At 44.0% G+C, this 27396-nt stretch overlaps 1 protein-coding gene and 1 long non-coding RNA gene across 2 annotated transcripts; one reads left to right on the forward strand and one right to left on the reverse strand.

The window, feature by feature from the left end:
• The first annotated feature begins 2186 nt into the window (after positions 1-2186).
• Positions 2187-27146, forward strand: gramd1a (GRAM domain containing 1A). Its single transcript, XM_053432173.1, has 19 exons — positions 2187-2703; positions 11936-12155; positions 13085-13105; positions 14165-14249; positions 14400-14503; positions 14722-14817; positions 15388-15468; positions 16021-16139; positions 16524-16833; positions 18451-18604; positions 19376-19522; positions 20469-20590; positions 21089-21231; positions 22016-22119; positions 22320-22550; positions 23000-23084; positions 24296-24403; positions 24983-25103; positions 25255-27146. The coding sequence occupies exons 1-19, from the start codon at positions 2588-2590 to the stop codon at positions 25354-25356; spliced, it is 2469 nt and encodes an 822-aa protein (XP_053288148.1). The 5' UTR covers positions 2187-2587; the 3' UTR covers positions 25357-27146.
• LOC128449131 (uncharacterized) lies at positions 4735-5775 on the reverse strand. Its single transcript, XR_008339848.1, has 3 exons — positions 5709-5775; positions 5379-5578; positions 4735-5241 (listed from the first exon to the last, which is right to left on the reverse strand). It is a non-coding gene; the product is annotated as an uncharacterized LOC128449131 (long non-coding RNA).
• Positions 27147-27396: the final 250 nt, after the last annotated feature.

A 27396-nucleotide genomic window follows, 5' to 3' on the forward strand; every position in this document is an offset into this window, starting at 1 on the left:
TGATGTAACCAGATGACACAGGGAGGCGCTCGGCTCTGGATAAGGGTCCTTGCTTCTTTTGACCTTGTGCTCGCCGACAAATGATAATGACGCCGAAGATCTGCCATCGTGGAAATTGTTCACATGTGATCATAAGAGGGTGGAGAAGAGAAAGACCTTGGGTTGGCACACTCATGCGGGGGGGGGGGGGGGGGTAGTTTGTGGAGTATATTGGGGTGGGCTGCACCTCTGCAACCCAATACACGTATACACACACAGAGTGACACACCTCCTTTCTCGCAATGCTGGTGATGTTTTTTTTATTTTTAGCCCAGATCGAGTTTCCAGTCTCGGATCCGGCAGCCAGGAGCGTTCAGCAACACAACTCCCTCTCTGGCTGCGTTGGTGACACACAGCTCGCCCCTGTGTTTTGAAGTGGAGCCGGTGAAGTGTGGATTTCAGGGATGCAGTCACAAAGAGGCAGAAGACACAAGATGCCTGGTGAATCTATGGAGAATGTGAAATTGCCAAGTCATTGTGATGCTCTGCTATCGATTTGAAAGGACACAGAAGCAACTGATGGCCGAGGAGTAAAGACACACCGGCAGGTAAAGCCACATCTTACATGCAAAAGATGTACAGGATATATGTTGTTGAATATTGTGTTTTCGCTAAAAATGAAAAAGGAAGGAGATAAGTCTGACTCTGCCTCCATCAGGGCTGTAAACTTCTCAGCTTGTTTGTGTAGCTTATGAATTATAGTCGCTGAAGTAGGAGAATTTCTGTTGTGTATTGATTTGTATTGCTATAAAACGACTGGTACAGCCAGTGCAAAACTTTATGGAAATAAGTGTGGAAGATGCAAAGTGTGCGTGTTTATCCTGAGGTGTGGGCGTTAGAAATGTGATAATGTAGTACTGCTTGTAAAGAACACTAATACTATTGGGTTATTTTCAATTCAGATGAGCTGAGACGATTAATAAATCAAAAAGAGGAGATAAACAGAAGCATTTTACAATTTTTTTATGAAACAATTGCTCTGAGATTTGAGGATTTGTTGCGTTTCTATATCTCGTGTGATATTAACTGATTTTTTTTACTGTTGGTCAGACAAAACAAAAAAGATCGGCTTTACCCTGTGGTGCTAAATTAAAATCTGAAAAGTTCCAATTATTTGATTTATGGATCAGGAAATGATTAAAAAAATGACACAATTGTTATTTACAGCCCGACAATCAACCACATTTCAATTTATCTGTACAATCTTTGCATGTACTCGGTAAAAAAATGAAATTTTTTCGTCATCGTCATTCTAACTGAAAGCTTCTTGTCAACGTTTTGTTTCCAGCTCAGGACAAGGTGACCTGGCCCTGTTTACTGCATGTTTCCTGGAGAAGATATCCAATATCTCCCAGGCTGCATACGACTGTTCATGAGACCATATGAAACGATGCTGCAGCAGGAGGACGCAGGAGGTGAGATGAAAACACCCACACGAGCCAATGAATTTTTGCTGCTATGCTAAATAATAACTTCTGCTAAAAGTAGGTCTCATGTGCAAATTTATAGCAATTTAGTGAAGTAGGTGATGTTACAAACAATGCCTGCATGTCACCTCGTTAGACACAAGGGGTCGCACTGTCTCTCTGCACTTTAATCTGGCCACGCAGCAGCTCCCTTCACGTGAACTCAGAAAACCAGCCGAATCTGTGGATGTTCCTCCACGTGTGTAACCTATAAATATAATAAGTTATAAAAAAGTTTGCTCTAGAAAAAAATGACTTCAATAAGACGCGCTTGTTTCCCTCGAAGTGACAAAACCCAGCGTTAAAACAACCTTAAAAACAGATCATCCAGATCAAATCCACGTGTTGTTTTGTTGTCGAATGAATCAATGAAAGAACTGAAAAGTATCTGATAAAAGATCAAAGCACCTTCTCATGGATTCTGTTTGTCTGATGTCGCCACATCCACCGGACAGTTATTTTCCCGGACCGTACCACTAAGTTTAACGGAAGGGGTGCTCCTCTCCTTCCTCTTGTGGCTGGTTGTATTGTACAACACAAGTAATAACAACAAGGTCACACATTTAACATATAGCACGTATATGTGATATATTGCTGGTTGAACGTTTTATTTCTAACAGGTTATATTAATGATAGTTGTTCTTCGTCATCTAAGCTCCCCCCCTTCCCGTCACATGCTGCTTGAATGGTCCAACTGACTGACTTCGTTTCTTTTCACTCATCGTTAAACAAAAAATGCATCGTCTGCTAACTTTAACCCAAGTTAGCAATGCTAGCCGCGTCGAGCTAACTCCGGTGTCCAGCTGTGACGGTGGACGGGAAACCGGAGTTGTATTCTCGGGGAGTTTTTAACGTAGAAAATGGAGGCGTCTCTCAGCTGGAAATGAAACCCTGTTAGCCGCAGATAGTCATCTTTTCCCTTCTTTTTTTTTTAAAGCTGGGGGTGGGTGTCAGAGAGGGAGGTGGGGGGGAACGCTAGCTTCAAAACTCCGGGTGGTCTTTTTTTTTTTTTCGCCCAGCGTTAGCCGGCTACAAGCTAACGGTTAGCCTCGGCCGGCAGATGCGTTTTCACGCGTGGGACAATGTTGATGTGTTCCTGCGAGAAAGTGGATTTTAACATCGCGTCCCGCACCGTGGCTCGGCTGGTGTTCGAGGCCGAGCAGGATCACAAGAGCGGGGGGATCTCGTCCAATGGGAGGTAGGGAGCTCCAGCCTCGGTTCCTCCGGGGCTTGTGGAACTTTTTGTCCTGTGGGGTTGTTGTTGTTGTTGTTCGTGGGTTCCGTGGCGCTCGGGAGTTCGGCTGCACATCTGTACGTTAGTTCCGTGTGTTCGCTACAAGTCACAGTGAACGGCCGGGCAATGGAGAGGGATGAACTTTCTCTCGCGGAACCAGCTGTTCCCTTCGCCTCTGCAGGAACCCGCTGTAGTTTGCATTTGTCCCCCGGCTGCTTTGACTGCGGTCGGGGTTCTGTGTTGTGTGTTTTTTTGTAGCTCAACGTAGTTTGTAGCAAAAACAATGAAGATCACGCTGCGAGTTGCCCCAAAGAGCGAAGGCAGCGCAAGAGATTATGTCGGATTACAGAGGACCAACAAGTATGTGTCAAGATTGTTCTTGTCCAAACAGATCACAGCAAATACAGTCTGACGTACTTTCCTTGGAAGTGGTACACAACTTCTGTCTGGGGGGGGGGGGGGGGGGGGCAGTGGTATTATGTATTCCCTAACCTACTAACCTGAATCATTACAATTAAATACCTACTAGCCCTTACCGTCACTCTAAAGCCAGTCTTTAACATCTCCGTTTAAAAAGTGTCGACTGGACAAAATGTCCTCACACAGGAAGGTTTATATTCAAAAAGCCGCTAACAAACATATAAGTACAAGTACACACATACAGTCTGGCGCAGCCGTCCCTTTTAGGACTTTGCATGAATTTCCATTCAATGTGGACAGCTTTACCGAAACCTTTTCCCTAGCTTTAACACAATTTAAAAGTGGTTGCCCCAAAGCTTAGCCAGGACCTCAGGAAGGATCTTTTGCCTCATTAAGACCTGACTCTGGTCTCAATAAGGTGTCCTGGTCCTCACAAGGTCAGTATTTATGCTGGAAAAGGACCTAAAGAGTTAACAAAAACAGAAACTGTCATACACACTTTAACTTAACACTTTGTCTTCACCTTCAAATTTAATGATTTACCTTTTGGGGAACACACACAAACCCTTCCCTGTTGAAGGACTACTCTGTATTATGTTGTAATGTAGTGATGACCTTGGTGGCATATGACCCCATTGGAGCTCTTCATGGAAGATGCATTTGCAAAGGGTGTGTTGTTTGTTTGTGTCTCCTACGGTGCCTGGTACTTGTGAGTCTGTGAGATTGTGTGTTTGTTCTTTTCTGGCCGGATCAACTTGGAAATGTGAGCATTTAGATGGAACATCTGCATCCGAGCAACAGATAAAGAATTTCCTTGCAACACTTTCCTCTGGGTGTCTGTCGTAGTCTGCTGATAGACAAACACTGACTGGTGTTAGTCAGTCCAACGGTCACAGTTTGGGCGATTTTCTGAGTCACTTGAAGGGAGAAAACTTAAAGTAACATCACTAGAAAAAACAAAGCAATTCTTCAAAATTGGGTTAACGAAAAAAGATAAGAAAGGACCCCCACCGGAAAACAAATCTATTGATTTGTCTTCTAACAGGAATAGTATTTCATTGCAAATCAAATCTTTGTCATATGATACCTCATATTCCCAGAATTGGCAGAGGAGACATTTTCAAAAACCAGACATAAATGGCCATAGTCCTGTTAAGGATTAATATTTCAAGAAAAAACACTAAGATTCCAAATATATATTCAAAACAAAGAGGCAGTTAGATGTAGGACAGCCTTTTTAAATGCAAAGTTTCTGCTCTTTTCACTCCTCAGGTAGCAACTTCCAGACACAGATCCGTCTTTGTCTGAAACTTCCACTCTTGCAAAGATGAGCTTTATTTTTAAAATTCAAGATTGAAGTCTGCCAAAGTCTGGAGAGGATTATTGAAGAAAAAGAGAAACACCGGAGAGTGCCGAGGAGGAAGGGGCGAGGCACATAAACTAAACATAGACGACGCAGCATTTTAGTTGCTCTTACCCAACATATGCACATGAGCGGATAACTGGAAATGGATTACCTGAAAGAGAAGGCCTGCCACATAATCCGACAGGCCCTCTCCTAGCTTGCGGCTGTGCCATTGACTGTGAAGGAACACCCAACCACTGTTTTTTTTACCAATAATGGGGAAGGCAGAAAATTGAAGTTCACAAGAAATATGGGGAAGGTTTGATCATCTTTTTAATATGGTTAGTTTTACTTAAAGAAGCCAGTGCTGATTTGAATGCAGGGAGTACCAGATTTTTTTATACCCACCCTGTTACTAAATTATATCAAACACAAGCATGACTGGAACACCACAGTTGGTCATGGTTCAGTCTCAGCTCTAGAGATGCAGCGACCACATGTCTGTGCCTGAATGCCTTTAATGTGACTAAAAGAGAAAATGTATCAGTAGACAGCTTTGAAGATGACTACGTCTTCTCCTGTGGGACCAGAAGCTATCACCCTGGCTCAGCCCATCCCTGTTCCAACGCTGACTGTCATGCCACCATCCTCGGACACAGAGTCCTGGTCTTGCTCACCAAGCCCCAGACCGTCACGCTTTGGCCGCCACAGTCGAACCCACCGCAGCAGGACCAGGACTAAGAAACGAAACGACGAAGAGCAAGGTTGCAGTCCGAAGCGTGGCAAAACGCCGAAAATTCTGATAGAGGACAATTTGGAGAAGGGCACCAATCGCCACCGAAGCCCCTCGCCCTCGCCCTCTGTGGCCACTCACATGGAAGGGGTTGATCAAGGTCAGCAAAGCACTTCACAGGACCTTCTCCTGCCACCGTCTTGCTCATGGTCTCGTAGTCCCTCTCCCAGCCGCCGCTCTCGTTGGTCTCTCAGGAGCCTGCTAAGCAGAGAGTCTGACTGGGACAGCTGCAGGTTAGTGTGCTGGATTCATCCCGACCAACCAGCCAAAGATTAGAAACACTAGGATGACAGAAGTAGGGAAATAAAGTGTTAGTGTGCGAATTGCTTTATTTCCTTGTGAGCAAAGGGCCCAAACTAAATCTTATTTTTCTATCATTCATTCAGACTCTCTCTTTGAATAAAGGCTCACTTATCTTACAGCAGCACCACCACATAGAGTTCAACGGCTCGGAACAGTGTGTCCACACTGTCAGCACTATGTTTGACTGTCTCATGGGTATTCAGTGCTTATAGCTCTGTGAAACCTCAGCCAATTTGCATGCAGGCCTACTGAGACCAGATTTGGCTCCAATGACTGACTGGAATGAGAAGCCTCTCATTTGTGCACGTTGGTTGGTAGTGAAATGGCCTCACATCTGACAGATTTACTCTTAGTCCACTTTCCTTAACTGCCACAGAAGGTCAACTATTTTGGAACAGGACAGAGTTAATTAGCTACTGGCTAAAACTAGTGAGGACAGATTACACTGTTCAAATCCAGATTAAGCTGAGTTGATTCATGGTACACTGGAACGGCAGATACATTAGCAGGCCAACACTGAGGTGGTAGAATTTAAGTGATAAAGCAAGAAATGCTCTTGCATCACCGTGCAATAAAAAAAAAGAAAATGCCCATCACACATTGGTATTTCCATGAGTAGCGTGAGCTGTCGGTTTAGACGACCATTTCAAAAAAGCCAAACAACATCATTATGTAGACTGTAAACAAAGAACGTGAGACCACTGTTGGAGCAGCGAGGAAAAACAGAGCTGGGTCAGTCACAAGGAGCTAGAGGCGGGGTTAATGCACCATTTATCCTTCCTCTGAATCATGACATCACCCTCAGCCAATGGGAGTCGGCTCTCAGTCTGATGATGTCATGTGAGTCCAATCAGAGGAGGTTCAGGGCATCACTGCAGTGGGCTTTAGAGGGCGAGCAGAGGGTGATTCTCCTGTGCTCCATATGAACAGCTGTGCCCTTGTTATTTTCATTTACACATGATTTTATTGATTGATGTATTTGCTTTAGGCAATGGGATTATGAATTATTCCACTATAAAGCTAATGCTTTACTGTATCTACTGTATAACTTAATAAATATGTGATAGCCTTAAAATAATTATATTACGCTATTCACACATATGTACTAAATATCTGCACTAAACTTCTGAAGCAAATTAACACTGGAAAGTTATACTGGGTTAATAATTACAACACACATGGCCAAATCTTCAAAAAGGAAAACTAGTTCAGCAGGAAAAATATATGGAATTTTGGGCGTTGATGTTGATACTAGGAAGTGTATGTGTGTGTGTGTTTGTAATGCCTAAGATGTCGTTATTAAACGCAGTTGACAGATACATGTAATTGAGGTTTGATATCTTACAGTTTAACAATAAACTATAAGAACCAAATATGTTGAACATAATTTAAAAGTATACAGAAATAAACAAATGCACATCTTTTATTTTTTTGAAATTACGGTTTTCATATCGGAAAACCTAATTTCTGAACACAAAGGCTTATATCAGCTCTTTTTTTTTATCTACCAACAATCAGTCAAGAGGTTCGTAAATACATACATAAAAGGTATCATAGTACCATAAAATTGAAGCACAAGTAAAAGAATAAATAAAACACTGTGAACCTGGTCTGCCCCATTTACAAAAGACAGCTTCCTCCTCACCACTGTCAAAAAGCTGTAAAATAAATAAAATCTGAACTATGCAACCGTATCTCCTCTTTTAAATGCATTGCCTAAAACCACCTTGAGTAATTTCTGTTCTCCTTTCAAGTGGTTATACAGTTTTGGTCTTTCCACTGCAGCTGACACTGTTACGTTTCTCCCAGAACTGTGACACTAAGCAGCTCCTGTGATAAATCTTAGATTTGATACATTTCTCACACATTAATTCAGCTGCAGGTATCTGACACAGCAGACATAGGATGTATTGGAAATTAATTCTTTAAACCACAGCCCATCTATTCTTGGCTTTTGTCAAATCAGTGTGGAGAGAGTTTTTCGACTCTATTGAAACAGTCTATACTCATGTTCAACTTTGCCCTGATCGTGCCTCAAGCATAGACGCTATTAAGACTCTGTAAACGGGCTGTTACACATTAAATCACTGGGGTTTCAGTCCAGACTGTGGACACGACACACATTATCCAGTAATCAATCATTGATGGGATTCAGAGAGGATGATAAAGATACTCAATGACAAGTTAGAGCTGTAGCTAAATGGTTTTATTGCATGGGTCTTGTGTGCTCGGCCAGTTTTACACTTCAGGCAAATTGAGGCATTGCACGAAATGACACATCTGCTGATATGAAAATTTGTTGCACAAGGCTCGGAAAGGCCAACAGGCTTTTTCTGTGAGGACAGAGGGACGGTTTCACACCTGAGAGTCAAGAACCAAGGTTCATGTCTTTGTAACATTGTTTACTTGAGATCTGGTTAGTTGTGGGTTCACATTGGACTTAAGACTTTTGTATGACATACACATGATGACGTCTTGATGTCAATTATTTTCAAGTGTCCCATCTTTTAACGTTGGGGAACCTAATCCTAGTTCTTTTGTTGTACTTGTTAAATGGCCATAACACCGTTTCACATGTTTACGTATTCTCATATGTTGACTTGTTGGCCTTTGTTTTTTTAAATATCGATAATCTGTAAACTCTCATTTTATGTTATGACTTGTTTTTAGTGTGTCTGTCTGCAGAGGACAGTCTAAAGTGCAATTTGAAGAGTTTAAGAAATGTGTTAAAAGGACATTCTATCCGATATTTTGTTTCTTGTTCCTGAAGACGCTCCGCAGGACATTTTTTATTTCCAGGTTACTGGACAATTTAGATGTATCCACACATATACAAACGGTAACACATAATCATCAAATAGAATCAGTTTTTGTACTTGACTATTATCGTCACTATCACTGGTTTGTTTTGTATTATCGATAGTGTTTATCCTTTGCTCTTTGATTTTACACCAAGCAGCAAACTCCTAAATATCTCAGGCATCTGCTTTTCTTTTTCTCATTTTCAATTGGCAGAAAGATAAAAGCGTACGAGTAGAACATTTACATCTTGTAGTACTTATAAACCCTGTAGTGTAAAATGTACATCTTATTCTTTGAAATCTTCGTTCTGTCTCTTCGCTCCATGCCCACTTGGCCCATGAAACTCTGACATTATTGTGGGCTATTGGTGAACCTCAGAAAAGCAGATTAGAATTGAGGGAGACAGAACGGTGGAGATGTTGGCTTGGCTTGGCTCAGCCCAGCGTGGATTATGATGTGGACTCTAATCCAGAGGGATGGACAGAGAGGTTGGGGGTTGAGGGATTGGGTGGGCTCTGTGCTTTGGCCAGGTGGATTTACTACAGCAGACATGGTCTCTGTAGCATTGTAGTGAACCTGTGTAGGAAACCTGCACCAAGGAGGCAGTTTGACCCAAATTGAGTTTGGCATGTTTTCCGGCTAGTTTTCTTTCCGCAATATAAAGAATTAGTTATTAAACCTTGCTGGAAATACAGGATTTGGGCCTTGGTGGAAGAATATGCACTTCACTGAGGGTCTTTCCGGTTTGTGAGCCTGTGTGAAGCTGCATGTGAAGCCATGTTAGAACAATACATCCATCACGAAGATAACCGATGGTAAATACACTGATTTAATCTATAAACCCATCGTCCTCATCGTCCTCCTCGATGCCTCCACCTCGTTGTACACCACATGGAGCCGCCTCCTCCCCCCTCCTCCCTCCTCCTCCTGTTCCTCCTCCCCCCCGCCCCTTGCTTGCAGAGACGGATTACGGATGGACGCAGAGACGGCGGCCCGTCACCGGCTCCTGCTTTCGGCATAGGGAGCGGCGGTGTGTCCGGTACCTGGCTGCGAGGTGCTTGGTCGTCGGCCGCGATGGGAAATTAAGTCCCGATCCTCCGGGGCGGTGGACGATGGTGGACGTTTCTAACCCGCCGATAAGCGAAGGAAACGAGGCATAAGAGCGGACATCCACCCCCCCTCCCCTCTCCTCCTCCTTTTTAGCGTCTGGTTTGCTTTAGCTGCACACACACACACACACTGGAGAAACCGATGCAATACTGATGCAAGATCGTATAAATTCTCGTCTGAAACAACCGTGAGCAGCGACCGCCTCATGACATGTTCGAGTAAGTGTGCGTCATGGATAGATAGCATGTGTTGTGCATGTGTTGTGCATGTGTTGTGCATGCAGGGAATCAGCCCCTGTTCCTCATGCATCGCTTGTTGTGGTCGAATAACCAACAGGATCTTATGGTGCAGACATGCTAGATGCAAAACCTACAGAGCGTGTGTGTCTGGGTGCGCGCGTGCGCGCGCGCGTGTGAGCTGGTGATTTGTTTATGTTCATCCTGTCTGTGCTCCATCGGTCACACTGTCTGTCTACACCCCCTCCCCTGACCCCTCCGCTCCCTGTCATCTACCGCATCGTCTCTGCACAATCTAGCTACTTTCGAACCAGTTGCCTAATTTCCCCTCGACCATTTTTAACTCTGCTCTTGTGTGTTTGTGTCTGGCGAGAAGTAGTGTTGGTTGGGTTGTGGGTCGCCAGTGTGCTAGCTTCCCATTAGCCGGTGAGAGGACAGTGTTTACCAGGTTGAACTACACCGGCGTGAGCTATAGCAGAAGGTTTGTGTCGACAAACAATTTGGCAATGCTGCTGCTAGGCCTTTTGCATTTGTGCTGCTGACGGGTTGTAAACACACGCTGACACAGATTGACATCACTCAGTGTCCTGGTCACACTCAGTCGCACCGACTGACCGCTCAGCCTATTTACAGCCTCCTCTCCCCTCATGTCAAGATGGCTTAATGCTGCACGTCAACACGCCGCCGCTCTGATCAACAGGGCTTCATTAGATAAAGTCATATTTCTTTGATTAATTTTTTCTACAAAAGCAACTTGGTGAGATGTGGGGATGATGTCTCTTTAACTTCAGAGGTGATGTTGTCTTATCCTCTCCTCTCCAGCTCCTGTCACAGACAACATCCGAGTCGGAGCGGCACTCACTTCATTTTTAACTTCTCTATAAGAGAGGAACTGGCCCAGAAAGCACCAAGAAAACATTCTCACAACATAGATGACTACCACGCACTGTAGAAGAGAATAGACAATTTTCATTTAAATGTACCTACAATATGTTACTTTGGCCACAATCAAAACAATAACAAAACAGCTAGTTCGATGAACCTCTGAAGAACCGTGGGTTCATGCGAGTCGGGAGCAGTTCGGCTCAAATGGTCTACATGAAGTGTCGGACTCTTGCTTTGGCTTAATTATAAACTGTCTACACGGGATAATGGAGCAGACATTGATAAATAGCTGCATGTGTATGTTTGAAAGATGGAGTAAACTCCTAAGATGACTGATGGTAAAAGTGACGGTTGTGTTACTTTCGGAGAAATGAGGCGCAATCATGGAAACTGTTATGGCATAAATATAGGCATTCTCACGGTCACTGACCTGGATGTGATGCTTTGACAGCTGAAGGGTGACTCCAGAGAGACTTTATTTGTTAATTTAATCTGTATATAAGTATATAAAATGAGAAGATAGTCTTGTTCTTTATACAAGTGGGTAAGGGTGATATGAAAATATTATGAATAGATGTTAGTACACAAGAGAAACGATTGTCACAATTATTTCTGTAACCGTCTATTCATTTCACCTCTGTCTTAGTAGTGTATACAGTCGAAAATAAAGATCATACAAAATAATGGTATCAGCATGTGTACACATTGGAAGACAAAGGAACATTTATAATATCGAATAGCGTGTACTCAGATTTGTTTTTGTTTGGTCCATGTCCTATCTATTAACATGGAGGATATGGGAATTATGAGCTTTACTGCCGCCAGCCATCATGTGGCTATTGAGATGCTTTGGCTCGTCTTTATTTTAGACCCAACGTTGTCACCTTTGGGTTCTTTGTGATTTACTGGAGGCAAAGGTTCTTAAAGTGCCATAAACACCATTTCCAACGTGATCGCTTTGTGTACCACAGTTTCTCCAAGTGATGTAAACAGTGATTCCTGTGTTCTGTACTTAGGTTCCTTGACTTAAGGCTCATTACCAAACCAAGCGTTAAATATCCTCACTGTCAGACTGCTGTACCCGTTCAAAATGAGATCAGCTGGTAGCCCAGACCTTACACAGCATTATCTGGTCTCCGCTAGTCAGTCTGAGATGATATGCTATTATCAAATAGGAAGTGCCTGCAGCCTTTAAAAAGACATTTAACGCACGTCAGAGCAGAAATTAGCGTGTAACATGTGAAACCATTTCCACTGTTCTCCCCCGAGGTAAATCTCACTGTGTCTTTCTTCTTTCTCCAGTACGGCCAGTAACTCTCCACGCAGCACCCCTGGCAGCTCCCCCTCCCTGCGGCGCAGGGTCCTTGGGGGTGGCAGGGCCAGTGAGAGCGAGGGAGGAGGCGAGAAGAGCACAGGTGGAGGAGGTGGAGGTTCGGACAGTCCCCTGCCCTCCATTCCCTCGGCCTCCTCCCTCACGTCTGCCTACCCGCTTGCTACGCGCCACTTCAGCCGCAATGCCAAGGTAACGCGGGATATTCACTGCTCCGGAGAATACCTTCTCCCTGTTTTCCAGTTACTACACAGGCTGATCGCTGTGTAATGTGTGTCAGCCAAAGACTCAAATCTCCTTTATGTGATCCCAATGTCATTATCGTTCACTGGGATCATCACTAAATCAAACCTATTATTACATCGAGGCCATTTATCCTGCATTCTTGTGGTGTGTCCTCATCCATGACTCGAATCCTTTTCATGATGACTTTGCAGAATTTGAACACTATAAACAGTTGTGCATGAATGAACTCATCTGGCAGAATTTCATAATAATCACCTTAAATACCAATTATATCCCCAGTGTCTCCTCTGTTACATAGTCCTCGCTCATTGTGGGAGATGTTGGGTTTCACTGTAATATTGTAAGGTCTTCACCTCACTATGAAAAAGCACCTTGAGATAATGCATCTTCTTATTTGGCGCAATACAAATAAGATACGATTGATTTGGGTTTACCAGTAAATTCTACACATTATTTTTGTACTTCCTTTACCTTCCCTATTAGTGCTGTGGTGACGGCTTCTGTCAGCAGATTGTATTAATGGATGTTTACATTAGCATGTTTATTTTAAGTAAAGGAGATTGTATGTACCTGCTTTGTGTACGAAGGACTGTTCATTAACGCTGGTTAGTGACGCGTAGCTTTTTGAAATGGAGACGTGCTGATAGTTTGGACAGTGCTTGGAAACAGCAAAACATCGAGGTTACATAAAACAGACTTGGCCTCGGTCTGGACTTGACTGGCGGGATCACATGCATTAAATATCAAGCTGTGCTGCTTTACCAGGGCATTGAACACTCATACCTTTTAAAGATTAAGTGGTGTAACCTTTTTGTATTCCTGCTGACAAATTTGTGCACTGCTCACGACTCAATGTGCCGTTCTTTTCTTCACAGAAAATGCAGAGCTGGTACAATGTAAGTACACATTAACACACCCTCGTTACACACTTTTTCACTCCAGGGAAAGTTGAAGGTGGAAGTAGATGACAGAGGCTTTCCTCTAGAGTGAGATTGTAGCATTAGATTTCAATGCATCTGCTGGCACCAGTTGGTAGAGTCCTGCAACAGGTCGGGTACCCACAGCAGGAAGTTATATTTATATATATACAAATTCACAGACGCAGGTAAAAATGCAGGTTACCAGCGTGTGAGAAGAACTCGTTTTTCCGGAGAAATCAGAAATTAAAACACAATATTTTTAACATCTAAATCAGCTTATATGAAGCCCAGTCAGCCGCAAGGACTTGTTTTATTTTGAAACGCTGTGACACCACCTTTGACCCATTCACCTCCACTCAGATAACTGTCACTACCGACAGAAAATTAGCTAGAACATCTAGATAAATCACACTGGGTCTGAAATAAGCACTGGTGAATATGTTCTTAGTGGCTTTGCTGCTTGTAAAAAGATCTGCAAAGTATTAGCTTTTGACGGCAGCAAGCTCGGCACAGTTGTCCGCACATTGACAGCTGCAGGAGCGAGCGCAGGAGCTGTGGCAATTCACAGACACATTCTAGAGAGCACAACTCAATCCCCCTTAACAGGAGGGTAAGGAGGGCATAACCAAGTGCATTTGACTGACTGTGCATGTAGCATGTGTGTTTTGCAACTATAGACCAGTGCAGGACTCTGCTCGAGGGAGGGGCCCCTTGAGGCCTAATGGCATCCGGTATATTTGTGCACAGTGATGAGCAGGGAATATTTCTTGAGGGGTATGAAAATACCCATTAATCAAACATAATTATGAGTATTCATTTTACAACATTACCATCTACTCAATGCGTTATGTAATGACAGTTGTGTCGTCATCATGAGCCTCTCCTCTCACACTGTGCCACAGTAAAGCACTGATCACCGCTGTTTGACTTGTTTTTTGGTTTATCTTTTAAATAACCGAGCAGGTAACTGCTGTGCAGGCCTGTTGTGAATCAGAAGATCATGTTCTCCTTTCTTTTTCCTGTTCTCACTCTCAGGTTCTCAGTCCTACATACAAACAGCGGAACGAGGATTTTCGAAAACTCTTTAAGAAACTCCCTGACTCAGAGCGGCTCATAGTGGGTGAGTGGGACAGAGACGCGTGTCAAAGACCAGAAGATTAAATGCTCTCTCTCTGTGAAGTGGGCCTCTTAAATTGTTGGAATGATTCCTGATACGAGCGGTTGTGTCTCAATCCCCTGACCCCTTGTCTTTCCCTGTGTCGACCCTCAGACTACTCCTGTGCTCTGCAGAAGGACATTCTGCTTCAGGGCCGCCTTTACCTGTCAGAGAACTGGCTCTGTTTCTACAGTAACATCTTCCGCTGGGAAACCACTGTAAGTCACGCACGCACTGTGTACACATTTGCACGTGCACGATCAAACACACGCCGGTTGTAACCTGGTTAATGTGACACCTGCTATCTGATAAGAAGTCTTTTTAAATGACTTGTTTGCAGATCAATATAGATACGCTCAGGTCCTCAGTGAGATAAGAGCGTCCGTCCCACACACTGACGCAGACGTTCAGTAAATCTGTTTCCTGCTCTGTTCAGATCACTATCCTGCTGAAAGATGTGACCTCAATGACCAAGGAGAAGACTGCGAAGCTCATCCCAAACGCCATCCAGATCAGCACTGACAATGAGAAGGTCAGACTCAAATAATACCGAGCCCTGTTTGACACATGCACAGACTTTTACTCTTCTGTATTAAATGGTAAATGGTTTGTATGTATATAGGCGCTTTTCTAGTCTTTATAACCACTTAAAGAACTTTACATACAGTTTAGCATTCACACACGCATTCATATAGTGCATCTATTAGCAGCACTTTTTTTTCTACAAGGGGCAATTCGGCACGCAAATGGGGAAGACTGGGATCGAACAGTCGACTTTCTGGTTGGAGGACGACCGCTCTACCCCCTCAGCCAAAGCCGCATTACACCACTGTTATTGACAGTTCAGGTTTACGGCTTCTACAGAGCCTGTAATGTCTTAGCTGTTGATTCCTTTCCCTCAAAATGACCCTTTCTTTTTGCTGTTGAAGCAGTTTGAAATCAGCTGACTCTACTGTATCTCGTCTGACTGACAAAGCAAACATCCCTGCAGAGGGAAACCATTCGTCAAATTCACTGTCACATTTGTCTCCCTTCTTTTCTTTCTGTCTGTCTTCCTTCCTATCCCCCTTCCTTCCTCTCACACTGGTATTTACCTCCTCAGCATTTCTTCACATCTTTTGGAGCGAGGGATCGGAGCTTCATGATGATTTTCCGTCTGTGGCAGAACGCACTGTTGGACAAGGTACAACCTCCTCTCCCACCCCCCCTGGTGGTGTGTGCAGCTGCCTGATGCGACATGGCTAGTAGTTAATGTCTCAGAATAGACCTCAGTGTCAAGAAGTAGGAAATGGCCACAAACGCAGGCTCCGGAGAACAATTTAAATCCATGTTATTTGCTGAGTCTGAATACAGACATTTATTTGGACAGCGCTGGTGCAGAAACACAGCAGATTAGAGTGAAAGCAAATGGCAACAGATGGCGGGATAAAACTTTGCATATAGTGGAAACATGACCTGACTTGGCTGAGTGTCATTGTGTCCCTACATAGCTTTTAGGCAGATTATTATTATTTTTCTCCAGTTTTCAGTGAGTTTTGGAAGATGCAGACACAAGCCTCATATCTGGGCCCAAATCGGTATCAGGCTTAGATGGGTTTCAGACAAAAAACGCACAGGTTCAGGTTGGGCTTGATTAGTGGTTTTCTCGGGCACGGACACAACATTTTTTGAGTCGCACTCTAGTCTACACAACTGTGATGTCCACTTATCTGTTTCAACTGTCTTGTTTTCACAGTCCCTATCCCCCAAAGAGCTCTGGCACATCGTACACCAGTGTTACGGCACTGAGCTGGGACTCACGAGTGAAGATGACGACTACGTCTCCCCCACCGCCGAGCACATGAACGGCCTACTGTGAGTGGTCACCTGTAAAAACATGACCATATAAGGGTCTTTACATGTTACTTCAGAGTTTTATATATTTTTTATGCATCAGACATCAACACACTTTTCACATAATGCTATTGAGCACCATCCCTAATTTCTTGTGCTGGGAGAATAACAGCGAAATCAAATTGTAATTTTATTCTGGTTACTCAATGTTCATCATCCATTCAGTTTTACTGTCCTGGGAGGCAGCCCCCGTTCTAGTTTCGGTTGTAGATAAGCACATCTCCATGAGGGGCATGCAGATTGGAGCAGGCACCCATCTTGAGGTTTTCATGTGAGCTCATATAACAACTGCATCAAATCCCTAAGCACTCTAACAAACTGCATCTCCTCTCCCTTTGTCTCCAGGCCAGGAGACGAGTCTGTGTCGGTCACAGATCTTCTGGACCTGAGCTCGGTGTCGGTTACCTCGACGGGCAGCTCCCCCCCTGCCCTGGTGCCCTACGGTCTTGCCAGCTCTTCCTCTGCGACAAACCTCGGGAGCTTCCCTCTCTCTTCCTCCGCCTCCTGTCTGCACGTAGACGTGGCGTCCGCATCTGCACGCAGACTCAGCTCCGACCTCATCGAACCCAGCCTAACCAGCTCCCACAGCACGTTGCCATGCACCACTCCCACCAACGCCTCTGCCTCGGCCCCGGTCTCTGCTGCTGCCTCCTTTGTGAGTTTTCTTCTTTGACGTCCACACATACTTCAACATCTGCTTCGGGGTAGGCTGATGCTCAGTTGGATCACATGGGAGTTTCCACGTTTTACATTTTTTCCTTCACACTAGTTTTGCAAGAATACGAAAAATCCTTGCCACCACCCTTCATCGTTATGAATGTTAATAAAACAGGTTTCAAGACATCCTCCTGATATTTGCAGGCAGCTGTTTAGTTAGTCTTTGCTTATTTGGCAGTGACGGAGTCAATAAAGTAGAATCCACACAGTGCTCTTGTAATCACACCTCATAGACAAACGAAACAAGATCAGTATCCCGAGTATTTTCTTCCTGTCTCTCTTGTAAACGTCAATGCAGGACTCAAAGCCAGATCTATAGCTGTCCACTGGGAGAACAAGGATTTCTGGGGTCACAAAGGTCCCGTTGGCGTTTTTCTTATATCTATGAACTGGTGCAATTTGGGGAGGATACAGAGAATGATCCATATATATCTGATCTCAACTAATGTAAATGCATTGCGGTGATACAGAGCCATTGCATTCTCCAACTGACGCACTTGTTCTCCATCAGTTTTTAAATAAAATTACTCTTGTGGGCGAAACCAAAATCTGAACCTGCTGGCAAATATTTGTGGAGCTCACTGATTGATCTGGTGCTTTCTGTGTTTGTATAATGTCAGTGTGCTGGCATGTAAACACTGGTGTCTAGCCAGATTCATGATGTACTTGCTAAACAAGTCTGATTTGTACTCACTCAAATATCCAAGCATTAGCAGTGCTCTGTAGTTTCCTTTTAACATGACATGACTCCTCTGGAAGGTTTGTGGCTTGATATGAATATGAGTAGGAATAGTAGTAATAGCAACTCTGTAACACAGCAGCTATGCGTAGATAACGTCACAATAGCAATAACAATAAAGAACTGAGTGCATACCTATTCCCAACAGTCCCCCTAGGGAGCCACATTTAAATTCAGATTTTTATTTGGATCTGCACCAAGCTACACAAACTCATAAATATCTGTCCCTGAAAAACATGCAATGTTAAAGAAGGAGGAAAGAAAAAAAGTCTGGGATCGGTCAGCTGGTCTGGATTCGCACAAAACTTTAATGGGAGGCGTCTTGTTTAAGGTCCATGTCACATAACCATTCACCTGAGTCCGGTCAGGGACTTTTGTTGTCTCCCAGCTCTCTCCCCTTGTTTCATAATTGCCTATTTATGCTCATTTGTCCAATAAAGGCATAAAATGTCAAAAATAATTAATTAAATCGAAGCAGAATAACTTGAAGTAATAGATGAGAACTGGGGTATATGCTCATTAACCTGAGTATTTGCGAATAGTGCGTAGTTGTTCTTGTTGGCTTTCGCCCGCGGAATCAATCTCAATATGTGCAGATTGAGCTCAGGTTGAGTCACAGTGAATAATGGACTGCTGTGTCGACAGTGTGTCGGCTTCAGATTGATTAAACGGCTGCAGTGGTGTGTCTGCTCGGGCTGCACACGAGGTCAGCCCAGCTGAGGCCTTGTTGGTCTCAAGTCATCTGACAATTGGGTGATTTCTCTAAAAACCTTTCACTGACACTCCTCTCGTGTGCTGCTTTTCTCGCTCTCTCAGAATCTAGAAGAGGGTTCGGACAGTCTGTCTGAGTTGGCAAATCACATTCTGCCCCAACCATCCACCAGTCTGGGAAACCTCTCGTCACTGGACATCACCAACGATGAGGAACTGCCCTCTGACCACAGCAACTCCTCTGACACGCATGAAGAGAGTGAGTGATTTTTTTGGGGTATTTGTGTAAGACACCAGACAATACATTCAAAACAATGAGAATACCAGAATCAATTTCAACACTTTAATAATAACATTGTTAATCAAGTTATTATTTGATCTGGATTTCATTGTTTAAAAATGGAGGGAAATGTCTTAAACTTATTTGTGATAGTCTGGTCGGATATCTTAAAGGCTGTTATACTATTTTTAAACACCTTTTTCTGTTTTCTGAATTCACTCTGTTCATTTGACGTGTCTGGATTTAACATGGATATTCTGAGTTCTTTTATTTCCTTCTGAGTCTTTGTCCCTCGTTGCTTTCATGTCTTCTTCTTTCAACGTTAACAGCTATCGCAGGAAGATTCTTTCAAACATTAACATGGTGTAATTTTCTGCTCTGTGTATCTTTATGTCCTGGACAGCCACAGATGCTGTACGTCATTAAACTTCAGTTATATATATAGATACAGATGATTAACCCCAAAAATTACTTTTAAACTGCCAAGATTAACAATATATTATTTTAGAGTGAGCTTTCACTCATTCAGCAAAACACAAAGCAACGACTGAATAACTTTTATTATAATGTCAAATTTACCTCTAAAACAAACATGGCAAAGTCCGGCTTTGGATTTATAATCTACACCAAAACAGGGATAAATCTTTAACTGTGATTAAAAGAAACGTTTATTTATATCGAGTGTATGACGACAACCAGAAAAATAACCCAACGTGAAAAATACATTGATATTCTGTTCTCGATGTCAAGGTGAGGTGGAGTCATTCTGTGCTGACCTGAGCGGACGGCTGCACATCAACACTGTGGTCCGCATGAGTGTGGACAAGCTGCACGACCTGCTCTTCTCCGCTGACACACACTTCATCCAGCACCTCTTCTCTCAGCGACACTTCACTGGTAGGTAACACACACACACAACACTCCCAGACACACACGTGGTTAATGTCTGGGAAATGTCTGAGTGAACCCATGTGAAAATGCAGCAGAAAATTCCCAGTGAGCGAGTGGGAGTTGGTGAGGACACGTCTCCTGAGTTCATGTGTGAAAGTAGCTCTAGGTTCACTGTATGTGATTATGTGACGTTCCTACAGTTTCCAGAGGGCGACTTGTATTCACTTGTCACATAAACAGTGAGAGAGCGAGTTTTTCCTGTTGTGACGCTGACGTCTGAAGAGCAGTGTTTGTTGTTTCCAGCTCACTGGACCTTTGATGCTGCTTTGATCTCTGTATCAAGCTGGAACTTTTAGATATTATGGCGTAAAAAGATTTTCGGAACCTATGATGGTTTCTAATTTTTAAGCTTTAACTGTGGAGACTACTCAATACCCCCCCCCCCCACACACACACACACTCCGTGCTGTAGCAGACGTGCTGTATCCCACTGTATTGTGTCACTAATGAGAGATCCACACCAGCTCTTCATGCTGCATTAACTACCATTTATCCTAGTTTTTTTAACGCTCTCTCTCTGTGCATATACAAATATTTACATTGTCATTAGGATATTTGCGCACACGCAGTGTGTATTTTACATTTTCTCCTTCGTCTTAATGAGGCCAGAGATGAATCCGTGAAGTTGGAGTTACTTTATTCCCCAGTTGGTGCCTCAGCCTGCCAGAGAACATTGTGTCACTCTAATTGGGGAATTCTTTCTCTTTCTTTGAAGGAGGGTGGTTTGACCGTCTCTTTTTCTCTCTCTCTCTCTCTCTCTCCTCCTTCAACCCCTCCACCTCATGGTCTCTCTCCCCTTTTCATTCATGAAATTCTCTCTTGCCCTCTCGTTTTCACTTCATGTCTTCTCTTTGGATTTGCTTATTGACTCTTTTCTCCCTCTCTGTGACAGACCTGGTGGTGGGTGACTGGCAGCAGGACAGCAGCAGTGGGACCACCAGCCGTGTGCTTAGCTACACCGTCGCCCTCAACAACCCCCTCGGCCCCAAAACCGCCCCTGTGGTGGAAACGCAGGTCAGTGCTTGACAGACACGGGCCTGTTGTGGTTTGTTAGTCATCTCTCTGGAACTCAGGCTCTGGTGCAGGATATTAACACTGGGCTTATTCAACTTGAACTGGAGGAGAACTTTCTCTTAACTTTTATTTTTTTTTAATCTTTTTTAATTTGCTTTGTATTGGTTTCAGTTTTTAGGCCCGTTTATGGTTTGACCGCTGGTTTTTTTCGTGCTCAAAGTGCTTTTGTTTTAAATGACTTCTATTTATAGGGAGCAAAAACTAACTGTTTAACTGCTGTGAAAAGTTCATTTAATGTTGTAGATAAAGAGGTTGTGTGTTCACCGCTCAACAGTAGTACAGTTTGTACTCGTTGTTACGCTTGGGCAACGCTGGCTGCATGAATGTGCTGCTTTTCATTTAGACACGCTGCCTCATAAGCACAAGATTACTTATGAGAACAGAATCAAGTTCACTCATCATTAACCCTTCACCTCCCACCTTTTCCCTGGCTTCCAGACATTGCATAAGAACAGCGTCCGAGGCGAGTGCTATGTGGTGGATTCGGAGGTCATCACCTCGGGCATCCCCTACCAGGACTACTTCTACACTGTCCACAGATTCTGCCTCACCTCCATCAGCAAGCACAAGAGCCGGTTCAGGTAGGCTTGTTGTTGTCTCAGCTCAGCCAATCCACCTGGATGTGTGGGGGGGTGGGACGGGACAGAGATAAACAGGACTCCAGAGAGAAAACGCTGCCTTGTTTCATCACCTCTTCACATTTGACCCTTGTTCACACATGTGCTGTCAGGCTGTAGCAGAATAAATGATGTAAACTTTAATTGACTGGCTCTGTCCTTTTACTCTGGGGACCAGAGACTCTCACTGGTGAAATAATCCTATCAGATCTTTCTCCAGCTTGCTCCCTCGCTGCTTTCCAAATACTTATATAGTCCAAACACTAAACAGCTACTGGTATTTCTTCTCCATTGATAGATGCTTGCTTCTGGCTTATGCCAGCGTCACTTGCCAGATGCATTGTACGCAAGTTGATGACACATCAGTTAATGGCCAGTAAAGCAGCAGGAGTGTTTACATATTATGGCCAAACACAAATCTGGATGTCAGCGTTTCAACATCTAAGAGCAGGGACGTCTTTCTTAGCCTTATGCAGCCAATTTCAACAATGAGAGGAAGAAAAAAGGGGAATCAGTCATTTGTACACTGCAGCAGCCTCAATAGACCGTTATGCAATGTGATTATAAGATATTTGTCATTAAGTGAGGGCTTTGACTGTCACACACGGCTTTTACATGAGGTTATATAAACCTTTTTCCCATTAATGTAATATTGTTATATGAATCCAAAAAGGAGAGAGTGGCTTCTAGTTACAGGCAGATAAACAAAATCCAAGGAAATGAGTGTGTTTGTTCTTCCTCTTGCCAGAGTTTCCACAGACATCTGCTACCGGAAGCAGCCGTGGAGCCTGGTGAAAGCCCTGATTGAAAAGAACACCTGGAGTGGCACTGAGGAGTACTACAGACACATGGGTGAGTCACATGGTTCCTACGTACACACATACACACACACACACACACGTGCCCATGGGAACCAAAGTGTCCCATTCAGGCGCATTTCCCTTTTGTAAATAACTGAACAAAAGTAAAGTTTGAATGTAAACACGGCCCATGTAGCATTAATGTGCTGGGTGTGTTTTAATGCCTCCACATGTTTGCTTTGCCCCCTGCAGAAAGTGAGGTGTGCAAGCTGGAGACGCTTCTGCAGTCTGAGGTCTCTGTGGTGGCCGCAGGTGACCCAGTGGGCGGCGACGCCATCAAGACGCCGCCTGGCCTGCGCCGGCGTAAACGCACCTGCTTGCGGCGGCCGGGCGAGAGGGAGCGAGAGAGGGACGGGGGAGGATTGGGCACCGGAGAGCGAGGGGACAGAGGAATGGGAGAGGAGAGGGAAAGGAGAGAAGCCGGTGAGTCACAGAGGAAACAGTTAGTGGAGCTTTGGTTTAGAGTGGGAATTTCAAATCTTCCACAATCGCTGACCATCATGGAACCAAGCAGAGTTAAATACATGTTGTGTGCAATGCGGCCCTCTAGTGGTTTTATTTGGAGTAACTACAGATACTGAAACAATCAGTTTGTTCGCTGTTTATCAGGATTTACAAATTATTAAAAAGTCTTATTAATATTTCTTCCCCCGACATACATATCAACAATAACTACTAAATGTATTTGACCTGGTTGGGAAAATCCTTTGAAACATTGATTAACATTTTACGGGGCTTTAAAAATCCCTTCATTGTTATATTGGACTTCTGTGTATTTCTGAGGTCAAAAAAAATGTTATTTTAAATTCTGAATCTGTTATATCCATGTTGACATCTATGTGAAATCGTTTTTTTTAATTTTCTTTTTTTAGGTTCTCAGTATATGAAGCTGGGTGAATGTTCGCGTGGTGGAGGTCAGAGCAGCATATCCACCATCCTGCTCATCGTCAGCTTCATGTAAGCTCAAGAGTGTGTGTGTGTGTGTGTGTGTGTGTTTTTGTGTGAGTCCTTGAAAATCTTGTGACTATGTGAATCAGCGCTCGTAGTTTCCCTCCTTGCTGTTTTATTGATTCCCCTTACCCCCCCTTTAGAAGCACATTACATCCTTTCCTATACAGTGTTAAATAGTGGAGTTTAAGGAGTTCCCACCCGATCAAATCGCTGGTTTGATTCTTTGGCTTTGATCTAATTACCTTTCTGCTGTCTTGGTTTCTATCCATGTCTGAATGCTCCTTCATCCAGACATGTTGGATGTAGATCTTCTTCATACTAACAGCCTCACAATGCCTCTCTTGCTATTTCTCTTCTTTTCTCCTCCTCTCTGCAATACTTCTTGTGCATAGGATCTGTATCAGGTTCGTATAAGAGGCTTTGATTTTACACCATTGGCTGCAAAACGATGAACTGCATCATTTTCTAACAGGAAAAATCCACCGTTCAAATCGTAATAAGGGTTCAGATTGAATGTTTATGTAGTAATACTTTTTGTAGTATTTGTAGTCAAAGACATAATCTACTGTACTGATTTCCATGAAACTTGGTTGAAGGCTGCGTCGAGGGAAGAATGGATTCGGGGGCAGATTAAGGATTTTATTTATTTTTAAATGTTTCTCAGAGAATGATTTATGGATTTTGATGAAAACAAATCTGGCAAGTTCAGAGGACTGATCCTTATGAGTGTGTGGTCTACTGACTGCCCTACTAGTTTCATATTTGTTTTTTGTTTCACTCAATTCAACCCAACTTTGTGTGCATTGAGTCTGGAGACACATAAGTGATGATGATATTAAATCAAAGCCAGAGTTTCTCCTGGTGAAAGTTTGTGTAGCCGAGTTATGCAGATTGGTGAGTGTGGGTAGATGTTTCTATCCTGCTGTTAAAATGGAGCTTACAGGGAAACTTCTAGATTAGAGTAAAAAATCTGCCACACAACGCAGCATGAATTGTTTATAACAATAATATTTGTGCTGAGTGGATTTTTCCTGTAACTAAATGACAGTATGTTATGACTGAGATCTGCTTTGTGATAATTGGGCTATGTTTGCATTTACAAACCTTGAAATATCTACATTTGCTCATTTGATATTTCTCACTCAATGTGTATTTGAAGATTTCCACTGCAGTTGGTAAATGTGTAAATGTCTTTTCTCTCTTTGTGTCTCCATCAGTCTGGTGGTGCTGGTGGCTCTCAACATGCTGCTGTTCTACAAGCTGTACGCTCTGGAAAGAGCGGCTCATACACTGGAGACGTGGCACTCCTACTCTGTTGCTGACAGGTAAACACCCTGCATTATTTTCTATAGAACTATACCACTCTCTGTGTTATCTCCATCCCTCACCCGGTGGGAGCGTAGTGTTAATTGCTGTTTGGTCTCTGGTTGAAGTTATTCTCATGGGATCTGAGATGTGGAACGTCCCTCAGAGATTTAGTGCAGAGCAACAAATGTAACCTTTGCGTTTTCAAGGTTAAGTACAAAAAAGTGACCATAAGTTATATTTTCTACAGTGAATCACATCGACACTTGTAGGTGAAAGGTTTTTCTTCTATTGATGAACCCTTAGAGAAAATGTCACCAAACTCTACAGATAACTTTCTTTCTGCTAAAATCGTATACGTAACATTTTCCCAGTCGTACCTACATAATGATTTGAGGAAATAAAGAACCGTTGACTGTATTTAGAAATAGACAGGGCGTCTCCACTTCCTCCCACTATATGTCAGTCTTGAGTTTCTGGCTTTTCTCCGCTGCCCCCTACTGTCTGTTTGAAAAAGATCACGACTGGCTCAAAAACCTGATGGACTCTGCTCTGCTCTTTGTTCTTTACCTGTGACTCTTCCCCTTCACCTCGTCCAGTCCGTTGCCGCAGACGGCTGGAGAGTGGGCCCAGGTGCTGCAGCTCCAGAGGCAGTTTCACCAGGCCCAGCTCAGCAAGTGGCAGCAGATCCTGCAGTCGTCCGTCAGCCTTCTCGACCAGGTACGTGTGTTTTTGTTTCAGTCTGATGAGAGAAATGCTCGCGGCGCACATTCCCAGGAGGAGGGGCAGCGTCACACTCTCTCTCTCTCTGCATTATGTAATTCTGCATATCTGACTCTCTCTCACACCCCAACCCGTGTTTATCTTCCAGATGAAACAGTCTTTAGAAAAACTCCACCGGGGTATTGTGGTCCCCGAGGGGCATCAGGAGCCCCCGACCGACACGCTCACCGAGTCCCTGACTGAGGCCTGAGCCCTACCTCTTCTCCGACTGCCCCTCCCCTGGCGGACCCTCTCCCCCTCTTTCCCACATTTCCAAATCGCAAAAACCAGGTGTGGGAGGAAGCGGGGGAGGAGCTACCTTACCAACATCTCTCTTCGCCTGACTGACTTGAAACGGCAGCGTTTGCCCCCCCCCCCACAGCCTCAACCAGTAACAACTTCAGTGAACTCTGTCAAACGAGGAAGGTTTTCAGGACCACAGCAATAAGTCATCTGTACGACACGTCTGGAAGCAGGCCACTGGCTGGGCTGACTCCGACCGTCCATCCTCTCCTCGAGAATCACAGACACGTTTTAAACGCACCCAAACCCCTCGTCCTCAATTTCACGACTATCACAGACTCCAGTTTCTCTCTTCTGACCTGCAACATTTCATAGATTCCAGTGGGGAAAGCATCGGCGCTGCTGGGAAGTGGGAGCTCTTCCTCCTAGTCCTGGGAACAGTCTGATGCCTTTTTCTCTGGTGAATGCCTGCTGAAAACGAAAGGAGAGGAGGGGAACACCACCTGATGTGTGGACACGAGGAGCAAACGGGAGGAGGAGAGGGAGAGGAGAGGGAGCGCTGACAGGAGCAGGACGCCCCTCCCGACCTCTGGGCTGCACCTCCCAGGTCAGAGGCCGTCAGTCGTCTGCGGACGAGGACGAGGACGATATCGACACTTTAGTTTTCACCCAGATTTTTTTAGATGTAGATCACACATCTGGGGTTGAATCCCAAACACACTCCCCCTGTTCCTGCTCCTGTTGGGGTTTTATCTTTTTTGAAAATCAGCGTGTTGGCTCATTTGTGAGGCCCGTTACAGTATTTATTATTATTCTTATTATTACCAATGACTTTTGATCTGAAGTCCTGTCCTGCTCTAAGAGATCACATGGTGGGTGTCTTGTGCTCTGATTTGCTGTTACAGTGCGGACCAAGAGGAACTGAACACGATTACTGGTCACAGCAATAATGACAATAGTGATTCTAGTACTTTTTGAATGTTTCAAAACAAAGTAGTATATAATTATTATGATGATGATGATGATGATGAAGAATTTTGCGTGAATGTGTGTAGAGGCAGTGGACAAACCAAGAAAAGCAGATTTCGAGGTCACAGATGTGTGCGAGTCCTCAATGTTACATCCTCAGATGTTTAGTTTTCGTATTAGGTTTTCTTCATGTGTATATATATATATAATTTAGTTTTCTTCTTCTTGTTTTTTTGAGGTCCCTCTTTCCGGGTTTGGTCGTGAGCCAGACCTCAACAGTTGAGTATTTACTGTAGACTTGATCAGGTAGAAACTTCAAATCATCAGACCAGTCAGTTACGTGTTTGTCCAACTGGGTCGCACATTTCTAAAGGAGAGGACCAACATGGGCTCCCATTGGCCCAGGTGAAGAAAAAAGGGAATCTGATTTGCAGTATTGTTTATTTTTATGTGCGCGTGTGTTTGTCTGTTAGATTCATTTCACTCGTCCTCTGTTTTTATTCAATCCCTCTTTGTTTTCTACATTTCATTCTGTCGCCTTTTAGTTGTTTTTCTTTTTCCCACCCGTCTTCTCCATCCTCTCTCGTCTGTGCTCCCTCGTTTTTTCTCCACCTCATCATTTCAACCCCTCTCTTCCTCTCCTTTCCCCTGTGTGCTCACTCTACACCCCCCGCACTCATTCTCTCTCTCTCTTTCTCTGTGTCACTGGAAAGCAACGGAAGCATGTGGGCCCTGCTGTGCACGGCCATCCGAGGATAACAAAAGGATGTACTATTTATTCAGGGGGGGGGGGGAAATGGGGTTGGGGGGGAGAGAAAGAGAGACACAGCTGAGGAAGTGGGGGTGAGAACGTACTGTAAAGATGTGATTGTACAGCAGGCCATGGAGAGCAATGAAAACTAAATCGTGCAACAAGTCCTCACTCGTCTTTGAGTCCGTGTGTTTCTTTACCTCCGACTGTGTTTTCGGGTCAAACGAGGCCGAGTTGTTCACTGTTTTATTCCCCCCCCCCCACCAGTGAAGCGTGAGTGACCGTGGC

Source organism: Pleuronectes platessa, chromosome 10 (genome assembly GCF_947347685.1).
Source record: "Pleuronectes platessa chromosome 10, fPlePla1.1, whole genome shotgun sequence".
In the NCBI taxonomy this organism is placed as follows: domain Eukaryota; kingdom Metazoa; phylum Chordata; class Actinopteri; order Pleuronectiformes; family Pleuronectidae; genus Pleuronectes; species Pleuronectes platessa.